Source organism: Vitis riparia, chromosome 14 (assembly GCF_004353265.1).
Source record: "Vitis riparia cultivar Riparia Gloire de Montpellier isolate 1030 chromosome 14, EGFV_Vit.rip_1.0, whole genome shotgun sequence".
NCBI lineage: Eukaryota > Viridiplantae > Streptophyta > Magnoliopsida > Vitales > Vitaceae > Vitis > Vitis riparia.
The window spans coordinates 27,968,284-27,988,232 of NC_048444.1; the positions used below are offsets into that span (position 1 = coordinate 27,968,284).

Sequence of the window (19,949 nt, forward strand, 5' to 3'; positions counted from 1 at the left end):
TCGTAAAATTGGAATTCTAAAGGTTGTTAGGTAAAACTTAATATTTATTATTTAATGATTTAAGTTGACTTTAAGTTAAATTATATTTAGGTTGTTGACTTAAAACTCATTATTTAATTATTATTTTAAGTATTAAAGTTGTTTTATAAAATTAACTTAAAACTTATTTTAAATTATCAAATTGACATATTTATTCTTATAAATTATAGTTAGGACAAATGAAATCAAATAATAGTGTAGCTTGATGGTAAAAGGAGATTGTGGGGATAATTATAATAAATGAGAATAAAAAAGTAAAATAAAAATGTGAATTTAATAATACTTAAAGTTTTTTTTGACTTTAAATGTATCATTAAGTTATTTTACTAAACATTCTTAATTTATTTAATGACTTAAATTAAAATATTAGGTTATTTTAAATTATTAAGTTGGTTTATCAAACACTCACTTTAAAGTGAACTTAAATTAGGGTTTCAACAATCCAAACCTAACTCTAACTTGATATTTGGTAAAAAAAAAAAAAAAAAAAGTGTTAATATTCCTTTTATTTGTAATAAGACATTTTTATTATTTTAAATAATGTAAGAAAAAAATTTATAGAGTTGATGATGAATGAATTCTTTTAAAATTTATGATTTGTTTAAAAACTATTCTTGAAAATATGTTTCATTTTTTTATAGTATAAAACAATTTTTTAACTCAAAAAACACATTTCGTGATTTTTTTCAACACAAACAATGTTGTGAGAATTTATTTTGAAAATAGATTATTTTTTAGAACTAATTTGAGATATTTTTAGTTTTTTTTAGATTATTTTGAATGGAAATTGAAATATGAAAAATATTTTAAAACCTTTAAAATTATACATAAACATAAAGATAACTGGCTTTCTTTAACGTAGATTTTGTTGTGCTCTACATGTCTATATGTCTAAGATATTGTTGAAAATTGTTTCTCTATTTGTATTGGGATGTCAAAATCATCATCTTCGTTATGTGGCAAGACTTTAGGTGGTGTTTGTTTTTTTACTTAATTCTAAATACTAAATAGAACCTTAATACTTAATAGTATTAAATATTAAGTTGTTTATTTTTGTAGTATTTTATTTCTATTAAGTATTAAAAAGTAAAAAAAAAAAAAAACCATTGTGTTATTTTTTCTATTTAGAAAAAGCCACATATTTTGGCTTTTTCTATTTAGTAAAAAGTTTATGATAAGTGATGAAAAAGTAAAAAAACAAACAACATAAATTCTAAAACTAAATGGTTTTCAGCAAAAAGCAAAAAAAACAAACACCACCTAAGGCTTACATCATAATTCAGGATTTGATATCATTTGTATTGATCTACTACCTCTTAATTAATGTGCTCTACATGTCTATATGTCTAATGCGGATGGTGTTGAAATTTTTTCCTCCATTTGTAGTGGGATGTCAAAATCCCTCATGCAAATATAACGTTATCCTCGTCCTAGGGTCAAGAGTCGAGTATTTGATATTGTTAGCCCAAGGGTTCTCCTAATCAGGTTTTGATGATAACAAACCATGGTTAAGTGACTAATTGTTTTAAACTATTAAGAATCTCAGACTTAATCTCAAAAATTCATCAAGGACCAAACGAATACGGGATCGAGATCATTTGGAAGACTTGTAATCATAGGAAATGAATGTAAGATGATAGCATGAGTGCACTTAGGATGTTCATACCTTTTCATGCATCTTAGAAAACTCGGTTTATTCTCTAAAACTTGATTTTCTTTAAAACCCGAGTTTTATCAAATATACCTTAGGCAAACTGATTCAAAATTGGCATATTAACTCCCTAAAGACCTTGCCTAAGTATTGGAAAAGAAAGAAATAAAAAAGGATAGGTTTTCGGGGCCAAAAGGCTCAACCGGTCGAGGCTATGGCCAACCGGCTCAACCGGTTGGGTAACAGGTCGACCGGTTACCCTTGTCCGGTCGAGGTCCGGTCGAGGGAGCAGAAAAATTTTCTCTCTCTCCCAGTAACTTGTTCTTCCCGGTCGAGCCTCACCCTTGTCCGGTCGAGGTCCGGTCAAGGTCCAGTCGAGGCAACGGTAACCTGCCATGCATTAATTGCACCAACGGCTAGTGATCCGGTCGACCCTTTGCTCGTCCGATCGAGGCTACTTTTCTGCTGTTTTTGTCTCCCGAGCTTAGAAACCTATAAATTGAGAGCTCCTCTTCATTTATGACTAAGAGAACTATTGCATTCAAAGCCTACCTACCTGTTCTTGATCAAAAAGCTCTCCATTTCTTTCTAAGTGCATCAAACCATCAATTGCATATTCTTAGTGCACTCTTGCAATTCATCCTAGCTTTCTCTTGTAACTTGAGCCATCCTTAAGCTAGGTTGAGAGTTTCATCCTTGTGTAAACTAAGTGTGAAAGCCTTCAAGTGGTTCAAATCTTGAAGTGATTGTGTAAGAACCCATTGGAGCCGGAATCCAAGTGTAAGACGATTGAAAGCTTGATTGAAGCATCAAGTTAGTGGAACCCTCACTCGGTTAGGAGGTTGAGGAGAGTGGACGTAGGCAAGGAAGGGCCGAACCACTATAAACCCGAGTTTGAATTCTCTAACCTTATCTCTTTCCTTTATTTGTTTTGTGCATATATTATTGTGTGGAAAAAGATTTTAAAAAACCCAATTCACCCCCCCTTTTGGGTATTTTCCTTAATTAATTCATAGCCTTTGTTTTATCAGATATCATTTGTATTGATCTACTACCTCTTATGGTGATATCATCCATTTTGAACCCAATGAGTACTCATGGCTTTAAAGCACATTTTCATGTTTAAAAGGATTCCACGACATATATAGTGTTAAAATTTTATTTCTATATCCGATGTGAAATATCATGTTAGTGTTTTCAAAAATGGTTTTTTTAAAACTATTTTTGCTATCAATTGAAAAAGTCCATTTCATTTTTTTATCATGATGTGTGGTTTGAATTATTGATTATGAATTCAAATTTTTTGTTTGGAATATGTACTTAGTGTTTCATTATAATAATAATAATAAAGATAATATATCTTATTTATATTTGGTTGATAACAGATCAAATAAATCATCATATCACTGATCATCTCCCAAAATAAGCGGTGTGATAATTTATGCAATCTTTTGTTTTTTTTTTTCTTACATATCCATTAACATCGGATATGATAATCATAAATCGAGATATGAAACAAACATAGAGCATAGATCTTAAATTTATTTATCTCATATTTTTTAAATTTTGTTTATGAATTACTCATTTTTCAAAATTTGATTAAAAAGCTAAATTTTAGTTAAAAAAAAAAGAAATAATAAAAAAAATGTGTATAATATGACTTAAAATAATGCTAATATATACTTTAATATAATAATTAAATATATAAAATGTTTTTATATATTTAAAAACATGTTATAAAATTTTCATTTATAAATTTTAAATATTTTAACCACATTTATTATTAAAAAAGGAATTAAAAATTATTTAATGGCTTATAAATTATAGAATAATTTTCAAACAAATATTAAACATGACAAAAATTTCTTATTTTTTAATAGAAAATATTGGAATATAATATATTTTTATTTTAAAACAATATGGAACATTTACTTTACTTTGTTTTTCATTTTGCTTTAGAATTTTTGATTCATTTTATTGACTAAGTAAATGTATATTATAAAACTTACCTATTATGATATTGGTTTACAAATGTTTTAAATATTTAGTTAAATAAATGTTATTAATAATACTTATATTTATATACTTATATTTATATAGTTATTAATAACAAATCAAATAAACTTTTATATATATATATATATATATATATATATATATATATATATATATATTTAAGGCATTAACTCAATCAATCCAATTAATGTGAAATTATATTTATTATTAACCAAAACCATGCACACACGAGTAGAAAATTAAGAAAAAATGTAGGATTTTAATGTGATTCGTTAATCAATGTGATCTTTATGTCCACATAGTACACCACCACTCAACAATCTACTAATCAAAGAAAGAATTAGTATGATGATGAAGCTCTTGAAAAAATACATCTTAATTACGTGTACACCTTCTCAAAACAAAACTTAAAATATAAAGGGTTAAATATATAATAGAAACAAACTCGTCATTTATCACATTAAAAAAATAATTTTTAGAAGGCGTTGCTCCCTTCAACCCCCGAGCTAATCAAATAGCTTGATCTTACGAGCTCAACAGGGAGTTAGACTACTGACATCTCGAGCAAAACATAATAAAATTGATTCAAACTCTACAATTCAACATTAACCAACATGATTCGAACTTAATTTTAATTAAAGTTTTAAAAAATAAGTTTTGAGTTACACACTTTGACCGTTAAATGGGATTACGATCAAGGTTAGAGTTAGGTTTACAATAAATAAATATCAATTCGATTATCAAACCTATGAGGTTTGAATCAAGTGTTAAAATTTATAGCTATATTTTTAAATGTTATATGCTTAATATTTATTAAATTAATTTCTATTTATATTTAAGTATTAAAGCCGGCACGAAAATGCATAGAAGATGATAAATTTTCTATTTATTGACATGAAAAATGAAAAAGTGAGCCCTCAAAAGATTAAAAAAAAAAAAAGGGAACAAATCAAACTGCCCTATTGTCTACAACTCATCAGTGGGTTCTTCTTCACCATCAGAACTGGAAGAAGCCCCACCACTCTTCTCATAAACCTGCTTTATAACTGGATTACATACTGCCTCAACTTCTCTCAATTTCTCATTATATTCATCTTTGTCTGCGTTTTGGTTATCGTCCAGCCAGTCCAGCGCCTCCTTCAATGCGGCCTCAATCTTCTCCTTGTCCTCTGAATCAATCTTGTCTGCAAGCTTGTCTCTGTCGTTGATGGTGGCCCTCATGCTGTATAAGTATGTTTCCAGTTTGTTTCTGGCGTCAATCCTCTCCTTCACCTGCCTATCCTCTTCTGCAAACTCCTCTGCCTCCTTTACCATCCTGTCAATCTCTTCCTGGCTAAGCCGCCCCTTGTCGTTGGTGATGGTAATGGACTGTGACTTCTTGGCCGCCTTGTCCTCCGCCCGGACGTGTAGTATGCCATTGGCGTCCACCTCGAAGGTGACCTCGATCTGGGGCACTCCCCTGCAGAAAAAAAATCACTGAGGAACTGATCTTGATGCCAAGAGATAAAGCTACATAACCTAGGATCTGGCTCCCGATCTTACCTTGGAGCAGGTGGAATTCCAGAGAGCTCAAACCTCCCCAGCTCACGACAGTCTTTTGTCAAGCTTCTTTCACCTTCATAGACCTGAAGATCACCCGGAATATATGAAAGGAATGTTGTTTTCTGTATGATCAACAAGAAGGGAAAGCTAAAAATCTATATAAATTAATGTATGGTATGTACCTTGATTGATACTGTGGGTTGCTGATCCTGGTAGGTAGTGAAAATCTGAGATTTCTTGGTGGGGATAACGGTGTTCCTGGGAATCAGTTTTGTCATCACCCCACCAACTGTTTCGATTCCCAGACTGAGGGGAGCAACATCTAGCAGAAGTATGCCTGCAAAAACAGATTGATTGATAGATTACTCTCCTGTAAGTGATCAAATCTATGAGAAATGACCCCAATTGTAGTGGAAATGAGAACTGAATCAATACCTCCAGTTTCTTCCCCTCCTTCACCGCTCAGAATTCCTCCCTGGACTGCAGCCCCATAGGCTACAGCCTCATCTGGGTTGACTCCCTTACATGGCTCTTTTCCATCAAACATTTCCTTCAACATCTGTTGGATCTTGGGAATGCGAGTACTCCCTCCAACAAGCACAATTTCATTGATATCGGTCTTTTTCAAGCCTGCATCCTCCAAAGCCTTCTTCACCGGCCCCATTGTCTTCTTAAACAAGTCCATATTCAGCTCTTCGAACCTTGCCCTTGTTAATGGCTCCGAGAAGTCGATACCATCAAAAAGGGACTCAATCTCAACCCGAACTTGATGCTGGCTGCTCAGTGCCCGCTTCGCCCTCTCACATTCCCTACGGAGCTTTCCAAGGGCCTTGTTATCTTTGCTGATATCTTTGTCGTATTTCTTCTTAATCAGCTTAATGAAATAGTCCATCACTCTGTGATCAAAGTCTTCTCCTCCCAAGTGGGTGTCCCCACTGGTAGCAAGAACCTCGAAAACACCATTATCAATAGCCAAGATGCTAACATCAAACGTACCACCACCAAGATCATAGACCAGAATATTCTTCTCTGCTTTCTTGTCTAGCCCATAAGCAATAGCAGCAGCGGTCGGTTCATTTATTATCCGAGCCACATTGAGCCCAGCGATGATGCCTGCATCCTTGGTTGCCTGCCTCTGTGCATCATTGAAATAAGCTTCAAGCAACAAAAAGAAAACCCATTAGACCCAAGATTCACACTGTAACAACCCGCTCCCCAATCATATAAATATTGCTTGCTCAAAGCCCAATGAGTTCTCACAATCGTAAAACACACCTACATGGTTCAAAAAAGCTTATATACCAAGCCCAATAGGCTCACAACTTTAAAACCCATACAATTAAAAAGAGCTTATGCATATATATGGGAAAAAGTTTCTTTTTACTCCTATCTAATCTAGGATATCACATCCACAAATAAGAACAACCTGCTCCCAATTGTGTAGATATTGTCCGAGTCTAATGGGCTTTCACAACTTTAAAACATGTCTACATGATTGATAGAATCTTATACATATTTAGTGCCGTTCAGAGTCTAATGTACTCTTACGACTTTAAAATATATCTACATCATTCAGAAAAGTCTAGACATACATGGGATAAGAAACTTTTTTCTCTGCCTAAGAAACAAGAACTGTAATGTAAAAGAAATTCTACCTGGAACAGTGACGACAGCATCTTTGATTTTCTTTCCCAGATATGCCTCTGCTGTCTCCTTCATTTTCCCCAGTATCATAGCACTGATCTCCTCAGGGCTAAATACTTTAATCTCACCATCTCTGATCGTCACTTGTATATATGGCTTCCCTTCTTTGTTCACTACCTTATAAGGCAAGAACTTTATATCTCTCTGAACCTCCGGATCATCAAACCTTTACAGGAAAATCCAAGCAAAACCCATTACAAATCACACTCCAAAGCATCAAACCCGCGACTAATTTCAATGGAAATGAATTGAAATTCACTTACTTTCTTCCTATAAGCCGCTTAACATCAAAGATGGTGCGTTCTGGATTGAGAGCCGCTTGATTTTTCGCGGCTTCTCCAATCAAACGCTCGGTGTTAGTGAATGAAACCCATGATGGGGTGATTCTGTTGCCTTGATCGTTCGCTATAATCTCTACGTGACCGTTCCGATACACACCCACGCAAGAATAAGTAGTTCCGAGATCGATACCGATAACTGTCCCAAGCTTCTGTGAATTTTCAGCAGCTAATGCTGTTCCAAAAAGAAATTCTGCAGAATGTAAATTTATTAGACAAGGTTTCAAGGATTATCTGCAAATCAAAAGCTCAAAATTTGAAACCCCAATCAAGCAAAGTAACTCTATTAGATTTTCTCTAATGAGAAAGCTATTCAAAATCTTCTTGTACTTTGTTTTCCAATATTTTCTTAGCGAGGAAATAGAGCACATGAAAGCAAATTAAATGAGAAGCGTCCGTATTCTTTCTTGAAGTAAAATAAAAGCTCACAAATCTCTGTTTGGTAGCCAGGAAAAGCAAGGGAAAAATACTAGGAGAGAGCTCAAGTCAGCTGGTCAGCTTGTATGTTAAGCTCAACACAGCGAATATTCCGTTTTCTTGAATCCCAAACAAAAACCCATTCAAAAACTTCCTGATCCCATTTGAATTTTAACTTCCTTTTCCCCAGATTTTGTCAGATATCGAAGGGAGCAACAGAAACCAAAACAAACTAGAAAGAAAAAAAAATGATAGGTTCTGGACAAACAAAGACACCCGATTCATAAAACGCAACAACAAATCAAATCCCTAAACTATGCATCTATCTCTTCACCATGAAAAGTAAGCAAAAAATATAAGAAAATTTCAAATTAGGTAAGAGTAAAGAAGTTCATTTTTCTTCACCTCCAAACAATGAAAACTCTTAAACATTCCATTTTTCTCAGCAACCAAACACACCCATTAACAAGAGCTCAAAATTTTCCTTACCCAAAACAAACAGTTGCAAAATCATCACCGCCCTGTTCTTCACCGCCATAGTTCCTGTGTCTGAGAGCTTTTTCTCTGTCTTTCTATCAAGCGACCACGCCGCTGAGAGGTGTATTTATATAGTTTGTGGGTGAGTACACACTAGAGTGTTCCAAGCAATCACATTTCGCCACGTGTCATAGCGGTTGCTCTGCTGTTCGCGCCTCTAGGTTCTCTCCACGTGAGGCAACCAATGGGAACTTGCCACGGTGGCAGAATGATTGTACTGGGTATCTCCTGAAGGTTCTTGACTCGTCTTCGAAAGGTTATTTTAGGGATTTGGAGAAAAACTGAAGGGGTGGCTGTTGGTGGCATGACATGCATGGACTCACACGACGTCGTTTCCATAAATGATTCCAGTTGAACCCACTATGTACGTATTCGTATTTAGTATTATGATATTAGAGAAATGTTTTCTACCTATAAAATTAAAATAACACTTATATTAAAATTTTCGACCTATTAAAAATACCCAATAATAAACATTTAATTTAAATGTCTTAAAAATTAGGAAAAAATAAGGTTTTTTTTTTAATATTTATCAAAATATTCTCAATTAATTTTTTTTTTTGAAAAGATAACTTTATTTGAATTTTAAAAAGGTAATTTCAATATTTAAATTGGCATAGTCTCTTTAAAAGATAAAAACAAATTTCAATTGATTTTTTCTTAATTAGTTTATTTGGAAATATTTTTTGAATTATCTTATTTTTTAAAAATCCTATACATATACTTGAAATTGAATTTTCAAACATACTAAGAATTCGTTGAGTTGTAATACTTGGAAATGCTTTCTTACAAAAATGAGACGTTTGATAAATTTTAAAAATTTTAGAAAGTCTTTTGAAGTGATTCCTGTATGTAACTTAAAAATTACGTTTTTATTATATAATACATTACTAAAAAACATTATCAAAACATATTTTTAATTTATATTCAAATATTAAATAATTTTTTAAAAACTGTTTTATGATATTTTGTAAAAAAAAAATATATGTTTTAAAACCCAAATTGTTTTTAATTTATTTTAAATATTTTTAAAATAAATTTTATATCTAATATTTTATTTTTAATATGTTTGTAAAATCATTTCTTAAAATTATCACAAAGTAAAAACAATAAAAAAATAACTATAAGACGTTTTTTAAAAGTGCATAAATTTCTATTTTTAAGAATAAAAATAAAAAATAATTATTTATTGTCAAATATGTTTTCTTGGTTTTTGGTTTTGGATAATAAAAAATTATTTTCGAAAATAGTTACTAAGACCTATCAATTTGACAAAAAAGATTAAGTTGTAAAGAGTAAATAAAAATAATGTTAAATTAATAAAAAATCCCACATGGAAAATATCATTATTTTTTTGTAGTCAATTAATTGTAACTAAATACTATTCATGAAAATTAATAATAATTTTGGCATTTTTGGAGTCATATCAAAATCTTTGATCACAGTCATATTTGTATATTGCTGCACTTAGCAAGTGAAAAGTTTGGATTATTAAAAAGGCCAATTAAAGATGTTACACCTGATTGTTATTACAAATCCTTGATTGAAGAAATCCACTCTACACATTCCAAAAATTCTACACAATATCAGAAAAAAAAAAAGAAGAAGAAGAAGAAGTTAAACACAGATCTCTGATGGTTTCTTATGAACATGCCCAGAAATCTAAAATTATTTAAAAAAAAAAAAAAAATCTATCTGAATGGGGACAGAGGATTTGGAGATCTTGGGATTTTGGCGCTTCTAAGCTCTTTACAGATATGGTCCAGCATACCCAGAAAGTCTCTGACAATCACAAAAATCCTAAGTGGATTAGCTTCATCCTTGCTCACATCTCCATGGAAATACTCTGTGATTTCTCTAACTTGTAACAGGACTCTATTTTCATCTTCCTGCAACTCCTTCAGATTCTTTTCTGCATGACCCAGAAATGATTTCATGGAACCCACAAAGTTTCTGCTTCTCTGGTCATTACCCAAGTCATTGTTTACCAGACTCTGCAGCTTTCTCTTTCCATCCGAGAGGTTTGAGACTGAGCTTGCAAGAACATCCATGTCCACTGTGGCTGTCTTCTTCACATTGCAGAGCTCAGTGCTGAGCCCTGAGACAAGGTCTAGGCCCATTCTTCTGTACCCTTCTTCTCTTTCTTCAACAGTCTTGTTCTTTGTTTTCAGATTGATCTTCCCTATGATGCTCTCTGAAGCTTTGATTCCTTCTGTCCGGATCATTTCTTGGACCACAAAGTGGAGTAAGGTGGTTTTTCCATCTGTTCCTTTCACATCAGAAAGCTTAAGAAGGGCGTCCAGCTTGAATGCTCTTGCCCCTCCTCTGATTGTCCCTACATTCATCCTGTTCCCGGTTTTCAGCACAGCTTCAAGCAGTTTCAGGAAGAGCCTGCTTGACCTCAGCTCCTTGCAGGCCTCCTGACCAACCAGAAGAATGAGATTGTTTCTGGGAAAAGAGAAAAATGGTGTACACCAGGGTGGCAGGTCTTGCGTCCAAGTCGTGTTATAATAATCGAGTTAAAAACATAAAAGTCAAATACTACCTAATTAATAGACCGGTAACATGTCCTTTAACATTTAATTCAGATAATAATTAAGCTCTTATATTTAATAATTACGATTAAATCTTGTATAAGACTATGATGGTGTTTGACACTGATATTAGAAAAAGTTTATACCATTTTTAACCCTTGAATGGTAAAAATTTGCAAGTGTTCAAAAAATTATAAGTGCTCTCTAGACTCGTTATCAAATGGGTTCTATATTATTAATATCTTAACTAAATATATTTATGACTAAATTAAACTATCTATTTAAAAACAAATATAAGCAACGGGATTATCAAACGGTGACTCCATATCAATTCGTGTTATGTAAGTTTGACTCAAAAATTATATATTTGTTACAGGTTATGTAAGTGAACATGAATTGGTTTAAGCCGTGTTGATGAATGATATCAAACTTCGCCACCCATATCTTAATAAGGTAAAATTGTTGGGTAGGTGATTACCTCTAACATTGAGAAGGACTTTCTGAGATGAACCACTTCATCTTCAAATGTTTCTTTGTAGAGCATGGCTTCAATCCTCAGAAAGGCAAATGGGATATCCAGCATTGCCTTAACAAACCTCTCTGCTGAGCCCAGTTCATTGATGTCTCCATTGTAGCTTGAGAGCTTAGCCTCCTCTTCATCAGTGGGCACCATCTTGGCCAATGCCTCTAGTTGTTGTAAGCACAGACCGTCCCCTGCTTGTTTGAAGATTTTCCACAATCAAATTAAGATGAATAAAAGCCTTGATTCTAAAGAGGTTTGGAGGCGTTTTACCTTGTTGTAATGCATCACATACTTGTCCAGCAGTGGCATTCAAGGCTTTTGAGAGTATGGTTATATTCTGTAGTCTCTTGGGCTCAAGAACATGCTTGCTTGGAGAAGGGCTCTTGCTCTTTGCCTCATCATTCTTCATTGTAGTTTGCAGATTGTACCCGAAAAGTGATTCGATCATTTTCTCATCCAGTCTGTTCCACATCCTCATATCATCATTCAAGGTCAAGCAGACAGAAATGGAAGATTTGATCAAGAAAAGAGGGTGTAACTTACTCGAATGAACTCGATCTCAGCTTGTCCCACACTGTGGAACGGTTTGGCGCAGCTCTGACTTTGTCCCAGTGCAATGGCTTCAACTTTGGCAGGGGAGCTCCATCTTTTCCCAGAGGGATAAATTGAGAGAGTTGAGATGGAGGAGGCGGCGGGGTTTTGAGGGAATTACTATTTACTCTCAGAAATGGAGGCGGGCAAGGCGGCGGAGGGATGCCTCCTGGAGGTGGTGGAGGATTGGGAGGTTTATGAGATGGAGGCTGCAAGTCCCTTTGTGGGGTTTGGTTTGATCCTGAAGAAGAGTCTGAGTTCCTAGGAGACGAAAAATTCGCCAATGTATAAGAACACGAAGCTTTAGATGAAAGCTGGGTTGTGCTAAAAGAAGAAGGAGATGGTGAAAACTGTGGAGGCCGTGGTGGTGGCGGTGGCGGTGGAGGTGGTGGTGGGAGATCTTTCTGACATGATTTTGAAGAACATGAAGCTTCCTGTTTCGGGTTTTTAGTGGAAATGGGAGGAGGAAATGACCCAATATTTGGAGCTGGGGCTGGAATGAGATCTGGGGTTGCTGGTGGAATAGGCAAGTTAGAAGAAGATGGCAGAGAAGGCTGAATCTTATACACATTTGGGGAGAAAACTTCAGCTGCATCCCTAAAACTACCAGCTGAAGCATTGGAAAGCCTCACATTGGATGAATGTGACTCACAGAAAGAGTGAAAAGATTCATCATCATCATCATCTGAAAAATGAGCTTCAATTGAAACAAATTTTTTCCTACAAGAAGAGCCACCCCCATTGGAATGATCATCCCCTGACTCTGCATCCCCATGCACCGACACAATTCCCTCACCCGACGCATAGCTAACATGACCAGATTCTGATTTTCTCAGTTGTCGGTGGCCCAGTCCTTCGCTCTCAAGCAATGTAGGACTAATTGAGTTCTGATTTGTTGTTGATATGTTTGGAGTTTGGGAACTTTGTTTAAGGCAAGTACCTTGTGGCTCTAAACTTGATTCTATAGAGTCAAGATAAAAGAGGTCTAGGCCAGGATTGATGCTCACCTTGCTTGCTGTTCCATTATTTGATCTGCCTCTGCTTCCTTTCTCTTTGCCGTGGATCGTGACAGTTCTTGCAGATCTCTTCCTGGGTTTTCTGAATTTTAGGCAGAACCAGATGAAACCCAGAACACAGATTACAGATGTGGCTCCAGTAGATACAAGAACTGCTACTATAATTTTTTTTACTCTACCTTTACCTCTGCTCTCTCTGTGAGCCCCGTGGGCTGGTGGGATCTGTTTGGGGTGATGGGGAGGATGGGAATGTGCATGGAGAGGCGGTGCAGGGACCGGAGCCGGTGCTTCAGCCTCATCTTCAAGGGAGGGTGATGGAGAAGGGGATGGGGAACAATTTTCAAGTTCACCATTATATCGGGTTCTTCTGGCTTTGAAGCTCTTTAGTCCAAGCAGAACTCTGAACTTTTCCAATATCAGAGGCTCCTTTTCTGCATTATCATCCTCACCAGAGACCTTTTCAATCTGTTCTTTACCATCTGTGGTGTTGTCCTCAATGAAATGCAGGCTTTTTAGGTCATCAACAGCATTGAAATAATTCTCTTCTGCATTCAATACAGCAGCAGAAGAAACAGCAGGAATCAAAATGTGGGCACTTTGGAATGAAATGAGAATGGATATGATGATGGAGATCATGTGGAGAATCTTCAACCCAGAACCCATGCTGTTCAGCCAAATCATCAAAAGATCATTCCAAATTTCGGCCTATAAATCTGGCTCCTCTTTTTTTCTTTTCCTTCATTTTCTATAGAAAATAATGAGTTTTTGTGTGGTTGGAAATGGGAAGGATGTGTAGTGAAGAAGATCTGAGAGGAGAGAGAGCCTTTAATGCTACTCCAAGGAACCCCTGAACATGGCAGTTGTGGTTGTACTGGGCCTTCTTTACTTCTTCCGCTGAAGCATTCTTATCTCTTCTCACCCTCCATAAATTCTCCCTGCAGACACTGTTAATATCCACTCTGAACCTGTCTTTTCCTTTGAAGCCTTTTTACTTACACCTTGCCTTCTGTTTTAGAGCCAACCCCACTGTATTTTTTCCTTCGCCTCATCATTTTCTTCTGTTTAGTTACAATCCCAGAGCCCCAAAACCCCAGTTTGACAAGCTTAAGGGCCATGGGATTTGCAGTTGAATCCAGATTTTAGCAGCTAAAATCTCAACAAACAATGAAAAAGTTTGTATGTGGGGTACAGCTTCTGGTTGGACTTTGCCTACCTCTAAGGAGGGTGATAGTGTAAGTTTCCTCCAACCCCCACATTATTAAAGGATGAGAGAGAGATGGACATGGTCCAACACTTAAAAATGTGGCCATCACTTTCTCATGTGATCTCCCACCGAGAAACCAAAAGCAACATTTGAGAAAGAAAAACAAGATTTTTGATGCTGAATTAGAGGCTACCATGCTACATGTTTTTGTCTCTTTTCCACACACTTTGTGGCTTCATTTTCCGAGTGGTTATTGTTTGGTTTCTTTTAGGTTCACATTCCATCCATGGTTTGGTGGGGTTGTAAGTTTGATTTTCTTTGTTTTGTGTCTCACCTAACGGAGAAGGATCCACACCAACACCATAATCTCCATATCATTGTGGACAATTGGCTTGGTTTACGTTGACTAAGTAATTCTTGCCATGAACTAGCACACTTTCTTCCAAGGTGTGAGGGCACATTTAATACCTATACTTTTGAATTGGGAAAAATGCTACGATTACCGAAAAGGTACTATATCTAAAAGGTTCTTTTTATATAGAATTTATTACTACTTTTTTATTTTTCAAACAAAAATTAAGAAGTGTGTATAAACCGACACCAAACAATTTTTTTTTAAGTATTTTAATGAAAACATTACTAATAAAAGTACTATACAATCTTGGTATATGCTAAAACATGCTATTCAGTGTCACGGCCTCACCCTCCACCCGATATTATCAGGTTCAAGGTTATAGTGGTGCACATACGACCCACTAGCCGATCCTAGTTTTGCTTCTTTATTCAATGTCATAGCCTTACTCTCCATCCGATATTATTGGGTTCAAGGCTGTAGTGGTACACACACAACCCATTAGCCAATCCCGATTTTACTTTTTTATTAAATCTATGTCCTCAAGAAAAAGCACCAACGGTGTATTGTAATTATTGTAAAAGCCCTCCATATATAGCTCTTTTTTCTTCATCCACGGGTAATATGAGATACTTACTACATTTAATCTCAAAGATTTGATATCATTAATAAATAAGATCATTATATATGCATTCATAGTTGATCATTTTGGACTAATACCTTAAGCTATAAACCTTAATTTTAAGATAATTATCATAAAAAATAATTTTATTATAGTCAACAAACACAATAGATGTAAAGAAATAGTGGACATATATCCTATCTAATATTTCATTTATACACATGTCATTAGAATCCATAAGGCATAACTTTTAATTAAAAATTTAAAATGCCCCTTCAAAGAAAGTTATGATTTCAAATCTTTTGTCAAGGTTTCCTACTTCACGGAGGTTCATTTTAGGCTATGTTTGGTTCCTAGAAAATTTGAAGGAAAATGTAAGGGAAAGAAAATACAAAGGAAAAGCAAAAGGAAAGAAAAAGTGAAGGAAAATAAAAAAATAGATTAAAAATTACTAATTTATTTTTTTTGTTACTTCAAACTCATTTTATTTATTTTAACTCATCAATATAAATATTAAATAATTTAAAAATACATAAGTTTTTAATTAGTTTTAATCATATTTGATTTTCTTTTATATTTTTTATAGGACAACCAAACATAAAAAAATCATTTTCCTTTACATTTTTTTTCTTTCCTTGGCTATGTTTGGTTCCCAGAAAATTTGAAGGAAAATGCAAGGGAAAGAAAATACAAAGGAAAAGCAAAAGGAAAGAAAAAGTGAAGGAAAATAAAAAAATAGATTAAAAGTTAATAAATTATTTTTTTTTGTTACTTCTAACTCATTTTATTTATTTTAACTCATCAATATAAAGATTAAATAATTTTAAAATACATAAGTTTTTAATTAATTTTAATCATATTTGATTTTCTTTTATGTTTTTCATAGGAAAACCAAACATAAAAAAATCATTTTCTTTTGCATTTTTTTTCTTTCCTTAGTATTTTCTGGGAACCAAACATAACCTTAATGTCTCAAATCTCCCCTTTTTGTTTTTAGGTAGTTTCCAATGTGACCAAATTTACCAAAAAAGCCTTTGTCCAATAGTTTCAAAATCTCCATTTTTAGAAACTTATTTCAACCTTTTTTTCTTCCTCTCTGAGGTGATTACAAGCATTTCCTATCCATTGAAAGTACTTGTAAAATTGAGATTTGGAAAATTTTGTTAAAATCACTTTAAATTTTTTTATTTTGAAAAATAAAAAATAGTATTAATTTTTTATAAAATATAATAAGTCTTACTTAAAATTTATGAACTTATTTTATATTCTTAAAAATTATTTTTAAAACTTTGAGAAAGTAACAATTTTTTTATACTTAATTTTTTTTAAATAATTTTGAAAAATCATTATCTTTTTAAGGTAGGTAAAGTTTGTGTATCTTATGTAAAAATTAATATTATTTTTCGTTTTTAAAAACAAAAAATAAAAAGTATATTCAAACAACATAGTGTTACTCACAAAATATTATAAATTAAAAATATTTTAACCACAATTATTCTAAATATAATCGAGTGGTAAAAATAGATCCCTATCCAATAGGATACAATTGCTACAAAGTACATTTAACGTAAACAGTGCCCAAAATCCGACTTATAGTCAACAAATTAGTCTTATGTCCTCTAAGTTGCAAAACGTTTTAATAAAAAAAAGTTCTTGTGCAATTCATGCGTTTATGTTTTTATGACTAAAAATTGTTTTTTGATTTCCATTTCAAATTGTTCTTTAAACTTTTTATCAATACAAGGTGATTGTAACACGATATATGAGATTTTTGCTTCGACATTAGATAAAAATAGAGGCAACAAAGCCACCCTACTTACTCCCCAAATCATGTTATTGGATTAGTCGGCGCCACAAGATAAATTAGTCTCAACTTTTTTAAAAAATTAATGTATCAAAAGTAAATCTAAACAAGCCTAATTAAATATCAATTTTTTCATCTTTGTTTATAGATATAGTTAAATACAAGAATGATTTAGGTGGTGTTTATTTTTTTACTTAATTCTAAATAGAACCTTAATACTTAATAGTATTAAATATTAGGTTGTTTGTTTTTATAGTATTTTATTTCTATTAAGTATTAAAAAGTAAAAAAAAAAAACAATATGTTATTTTTTTTATTTAGAAAAAATTATATATTTTAGTTTTTTCTATTTAATAAAAATTTTATAATAAGTGATGAAAAAGTATAAAAATAAACAATCTAAATTTTAAAACTAAATTGATTTAAGGAAAAAGCAAAAAAAAAACAAACACCGCCCTAGTTAAAGCCCATATGAGGATGAATTGGTAGTATAGAATTTCCGGTGGAACTTAATTTCAATGCTGTACTTGGTTGTAGAGCAGTGTGACTACAGAATTGAATGATGAAGATTCAACAATACACTGTTCAAAATTCTCATTGCTTGTTATTCTACTTTTCACTGAAGGGCTATAATGAATTTTGTTCACTTGTGAAGTACATTTTCACTTTAAGCCCTTAACATCAAATCTTCAGATCTGCATCTCTTATTCATTCAATGCAGTTAGATTTATTTATTTATTTATTTATTATTAGTAGGACATCAAAAGAAACTATTTGAAATATAAACTTTATAAGCTATACTTGAGATAGTGATCGTGTTTTGATTGATTTAAATAAATCAAAATATTTGGTTATTTCAATTTAGTTAAAAATAATCGTTGATATTGATCAATATAATTAAATTAAACTTATTGATAACAAAATCATTTCACTTATATTAGTTGATATCAGTTATATTGGTTGATATCAATGAGTTACTTTTAATTGAATAAAAAAATATTAAATATTTTGATTTTTTTATTTTACCAAAAAATAAATATCACTTATAGTCATGGGCTAAGGATATCCACAAAAATTTTGATTAAATTTTAGTATTTTGAAATCTTTTAAAAAATAAAAATTAGCAAAATTAGTATTTAAAAGTTTAAAATGAAATTTTAGGAAATACCTTGACTAATATTGAGAAATTTTGTAATTTTCTTTTTGTAGGATAAAGTGTAGTGATGTTGGGAATTTTGATTAATTATGAGAGACATTAGAAGAACAATATTTTTTTCTCTAAATAATTATAAAAAAAGATTGAGATTTTAAATGTGTTTGTAAAATTAATTATTATAAGACTCATTTAAATTTGAATTTTCGGGTTTTTTTTTAAACTTGGGTTGGATTTTTTTATTTTTAAAATTATTCTTAACACCTTGAAAATAAAAATTATTAAATAAAAATATAAAAAATTATCAAATGAGAATATTTAATACTTTGGTTGGTTTGGGGATTATATGCTTGTAGCAGGTATTAATGGATCAATAACTGAGTCTAATTGCTCTCATCTGTTCTGGGCCCACTCCAATTATTAAAGTGAATCCAGCCCCACCCAATTACTGATTGGGCCCAAAATCTTAAAACCATGGCTATTAAACTCCTAAGTGGGCCCAATCTTGAAGGGGCCCATTAAAATATTTGGTCCTGATTTGATCAGAAAAAAAAAAAGGGCCTATGCTTCAATAGCATCAGCCTCCATGTTCATGACTCATGACCCACACCAAATTTTGAGAAAGGACATGGGCCATGCAAGCCTAAGTAGGAGTGGACACAACGGACCCGGGCCAGGCCCAAAATAGTTTCAGATAAGGTTAAAGCCCAAAAATGCATGCTCTTTTTACGAAAAAGCCCAAATAAACTTTTATAGTAGTTTTAACTGCTTAAAAGTCAATTATTTTCTATCAAATATCAAATATTGTAAGGTAATGGACGTAATTTTCTTGTCCTATGCCTTTCAAAAGACTATGTTTGGTTCTAAAAAAGTAATAAGGAAAGAAAACAAAATATTAAGAAAAATGATTTTCTCATATTTGATTGTCCGAAAAATAATATATGATTAAGATTAATTAGATATTTATGTATTTTTAAATTATTTAATCTTTATATCGAATAATGAAAAAAAATAATATGAACTTAAAGTAGCATATAAAAATAATTTATTGATTTTAAATTTATTTTTATTTTTGTTTTTGCTTTTTCTTTCCTTCTACTTTTCATTTTTATATTATTTCCCTCACATTTTCCCTTACACTTTTTAGGAACCAAACATAGTCTTAATGTTTATACACAATGGAAAATAAGTGAAATGAATTTGAAAAAAAATGTAAAAATAATTTATTGACTTTAAATTTATTTTCCATTTTATTTCGTTTTTTCTTTTTGTCCACTCTTTCTCTCTATTTTATTTCTCTCACATTTCCTTCAAATTTTATAAGAACAAAAAATAACTATAAGATTTTTTAGAGGAATTTCTTAGAAAAACATGAACCTCATATTTTTCTTTTTAATTTGTAATTCTAAAATATAAAAAACAACTTTCTAAAATTAGAATCAAATGTACCCTAAATCATTTTTTGTATGATTGAAGCAACATTTTACAAAATTATTGATCATGAACCTTGAAAAAAAAAATCAATACACTTACTAATGACACGTATGTGCCTTTGAATTTAGCAAGTAGTCCTAAATTTCTAATCTTATAGTAAATCATTTCATCTTAAATGTTATTTTGAATTATTTCATCCCGTTCTTTTATACTATGTTTGGTTTTAACTAAATATTAAGAATTTTTTTCCACATTTGGTTTTATTATAAAAATATTTTAAAAAATCAAATATACTTAAAATTAGTTAAAAATTTATACAATTTTCAAATTATATAATATTTATTTAAAAATTAAATTAAATCAAATGATTTTAAACCAAGATATAAAAATAATTAATTAATTTTAAACTTTTTTTTTTCTTCATTTCTTCTTTTTTCTCGAGTTTTGAAAAATCAAACATAACTTTAAATTT

General features: G+C 32.1%; 2 protein-coding genes across 2 annotated transcripts; both read right to left on the reverse strand.

Annotated features, from left to right (window-relative positions):
* Nucleotides 1–4,633: 4,633 nt before the first annotated feature.
* LOC117929735 (heat shock 70 kDa protein BIP1-like) lies at nucleotides 4,634–8,264 on the reverse strand. The gene is made up of 7 exons (XM_034850129.1): nucleotides 8,197–8,264; nucleotides 7,216–7,483; nucleotides 6,904–7,118; nucleotides 5,684–6,403; nucleotides 5,431–5,585; nucleotides 5,249–5,331; nucleotides 4,634–5,165 (listed from the first exon to the last, which is right to left on the reverse strand). The coding sequence occupies exons 1-7, from the start codon at nucleotides 8,243–8,245 to the stop codon at nucleotides 4,673–4,675; spliced, it is 1,983 nt and encodes a 660-aa protein (XP_034706020.1). The 5' UTR covers nucleotides 8,246–8,264; the 3' UTR covers nucleotides 4,634–4,672.
* Nucleotides 8,265–9,711: 1,447 nt separating this feature from the next.
* LOC117929555 (formin-like protein 11) lies at nucleotides 9,712–13,987 on the reverse strand. Its single transcript, XM_034849866.1, has 4 exons — nucleotides 11,845–13,987; nucleotides 11,572–11,762; nucleotides 11,257–11,492; nucleotides 9,712–10,664 (listed from the first exon to the last, which is right to left on the reverse strand). The coding sequence occupies exons 1-4, from the start codon at nucleotides 13,587–13,589 to the stop codon at nucleotides 9,936–9,938; spliced, it is 2,901 nt and encodes a 966-aa protein (XP_034705757.1). The 5' UTR covers nucleotides 13,590–13,987; the 3' UTR covers nucleotides 9,712–9,935.
* Between the last annotated feature and the right edge of the window lie 5,962 nt (nucleotides 13,988–19,949).

Excerpts from the sequence above, each read along its gene's own strand:
- LOC117929735 (XM_034850129.1), bottom strand. The coding sequence starts at position 8,245 with ATGGCGGTGAAGAACAGGGCGGTGATGATTTTGCAACTGTTTGTTTTG. Across the intron at positions 7,484-8,196 it reads TTTGCAACTGTTTGTTTTGG|AATTTCTTTTTGGAACAGCA; the intron begins GTAAGGAAAATT and ends TACATTCTGCAG. Across the intron at positions 5,586-5,683 it reads AGGAGGGGAAGAAACTGGAG|GCATACTTCTGCTAGATGTT; the intron begins GTATTGATTCAG and ends CTGTTTTTGCAG.
- LOC117929555 (XM_034849866.1), bottom strand. The coding sequence starts at position 13,589 with ATGATTTGGCTGAACAGCATGGGTTCTGGGTTGAAGATTCTCCACATG. Across the intron at positions 11,763-11,844 it reads CTGAGATCGAGTTCATTCGA|ACTGGATGAGAAAATGATCG; the intron begins GTAAGTTACACC and ends GATGTGGAACAG. Across the intron at positions 10,665-11,256 it reads AGTCCTTCTCAATGTTAGAG|GAGGCCTGCAAGGAGCTGAG; the intron begins GTAATCACCTAC and ends CTGGTTGGTCAG.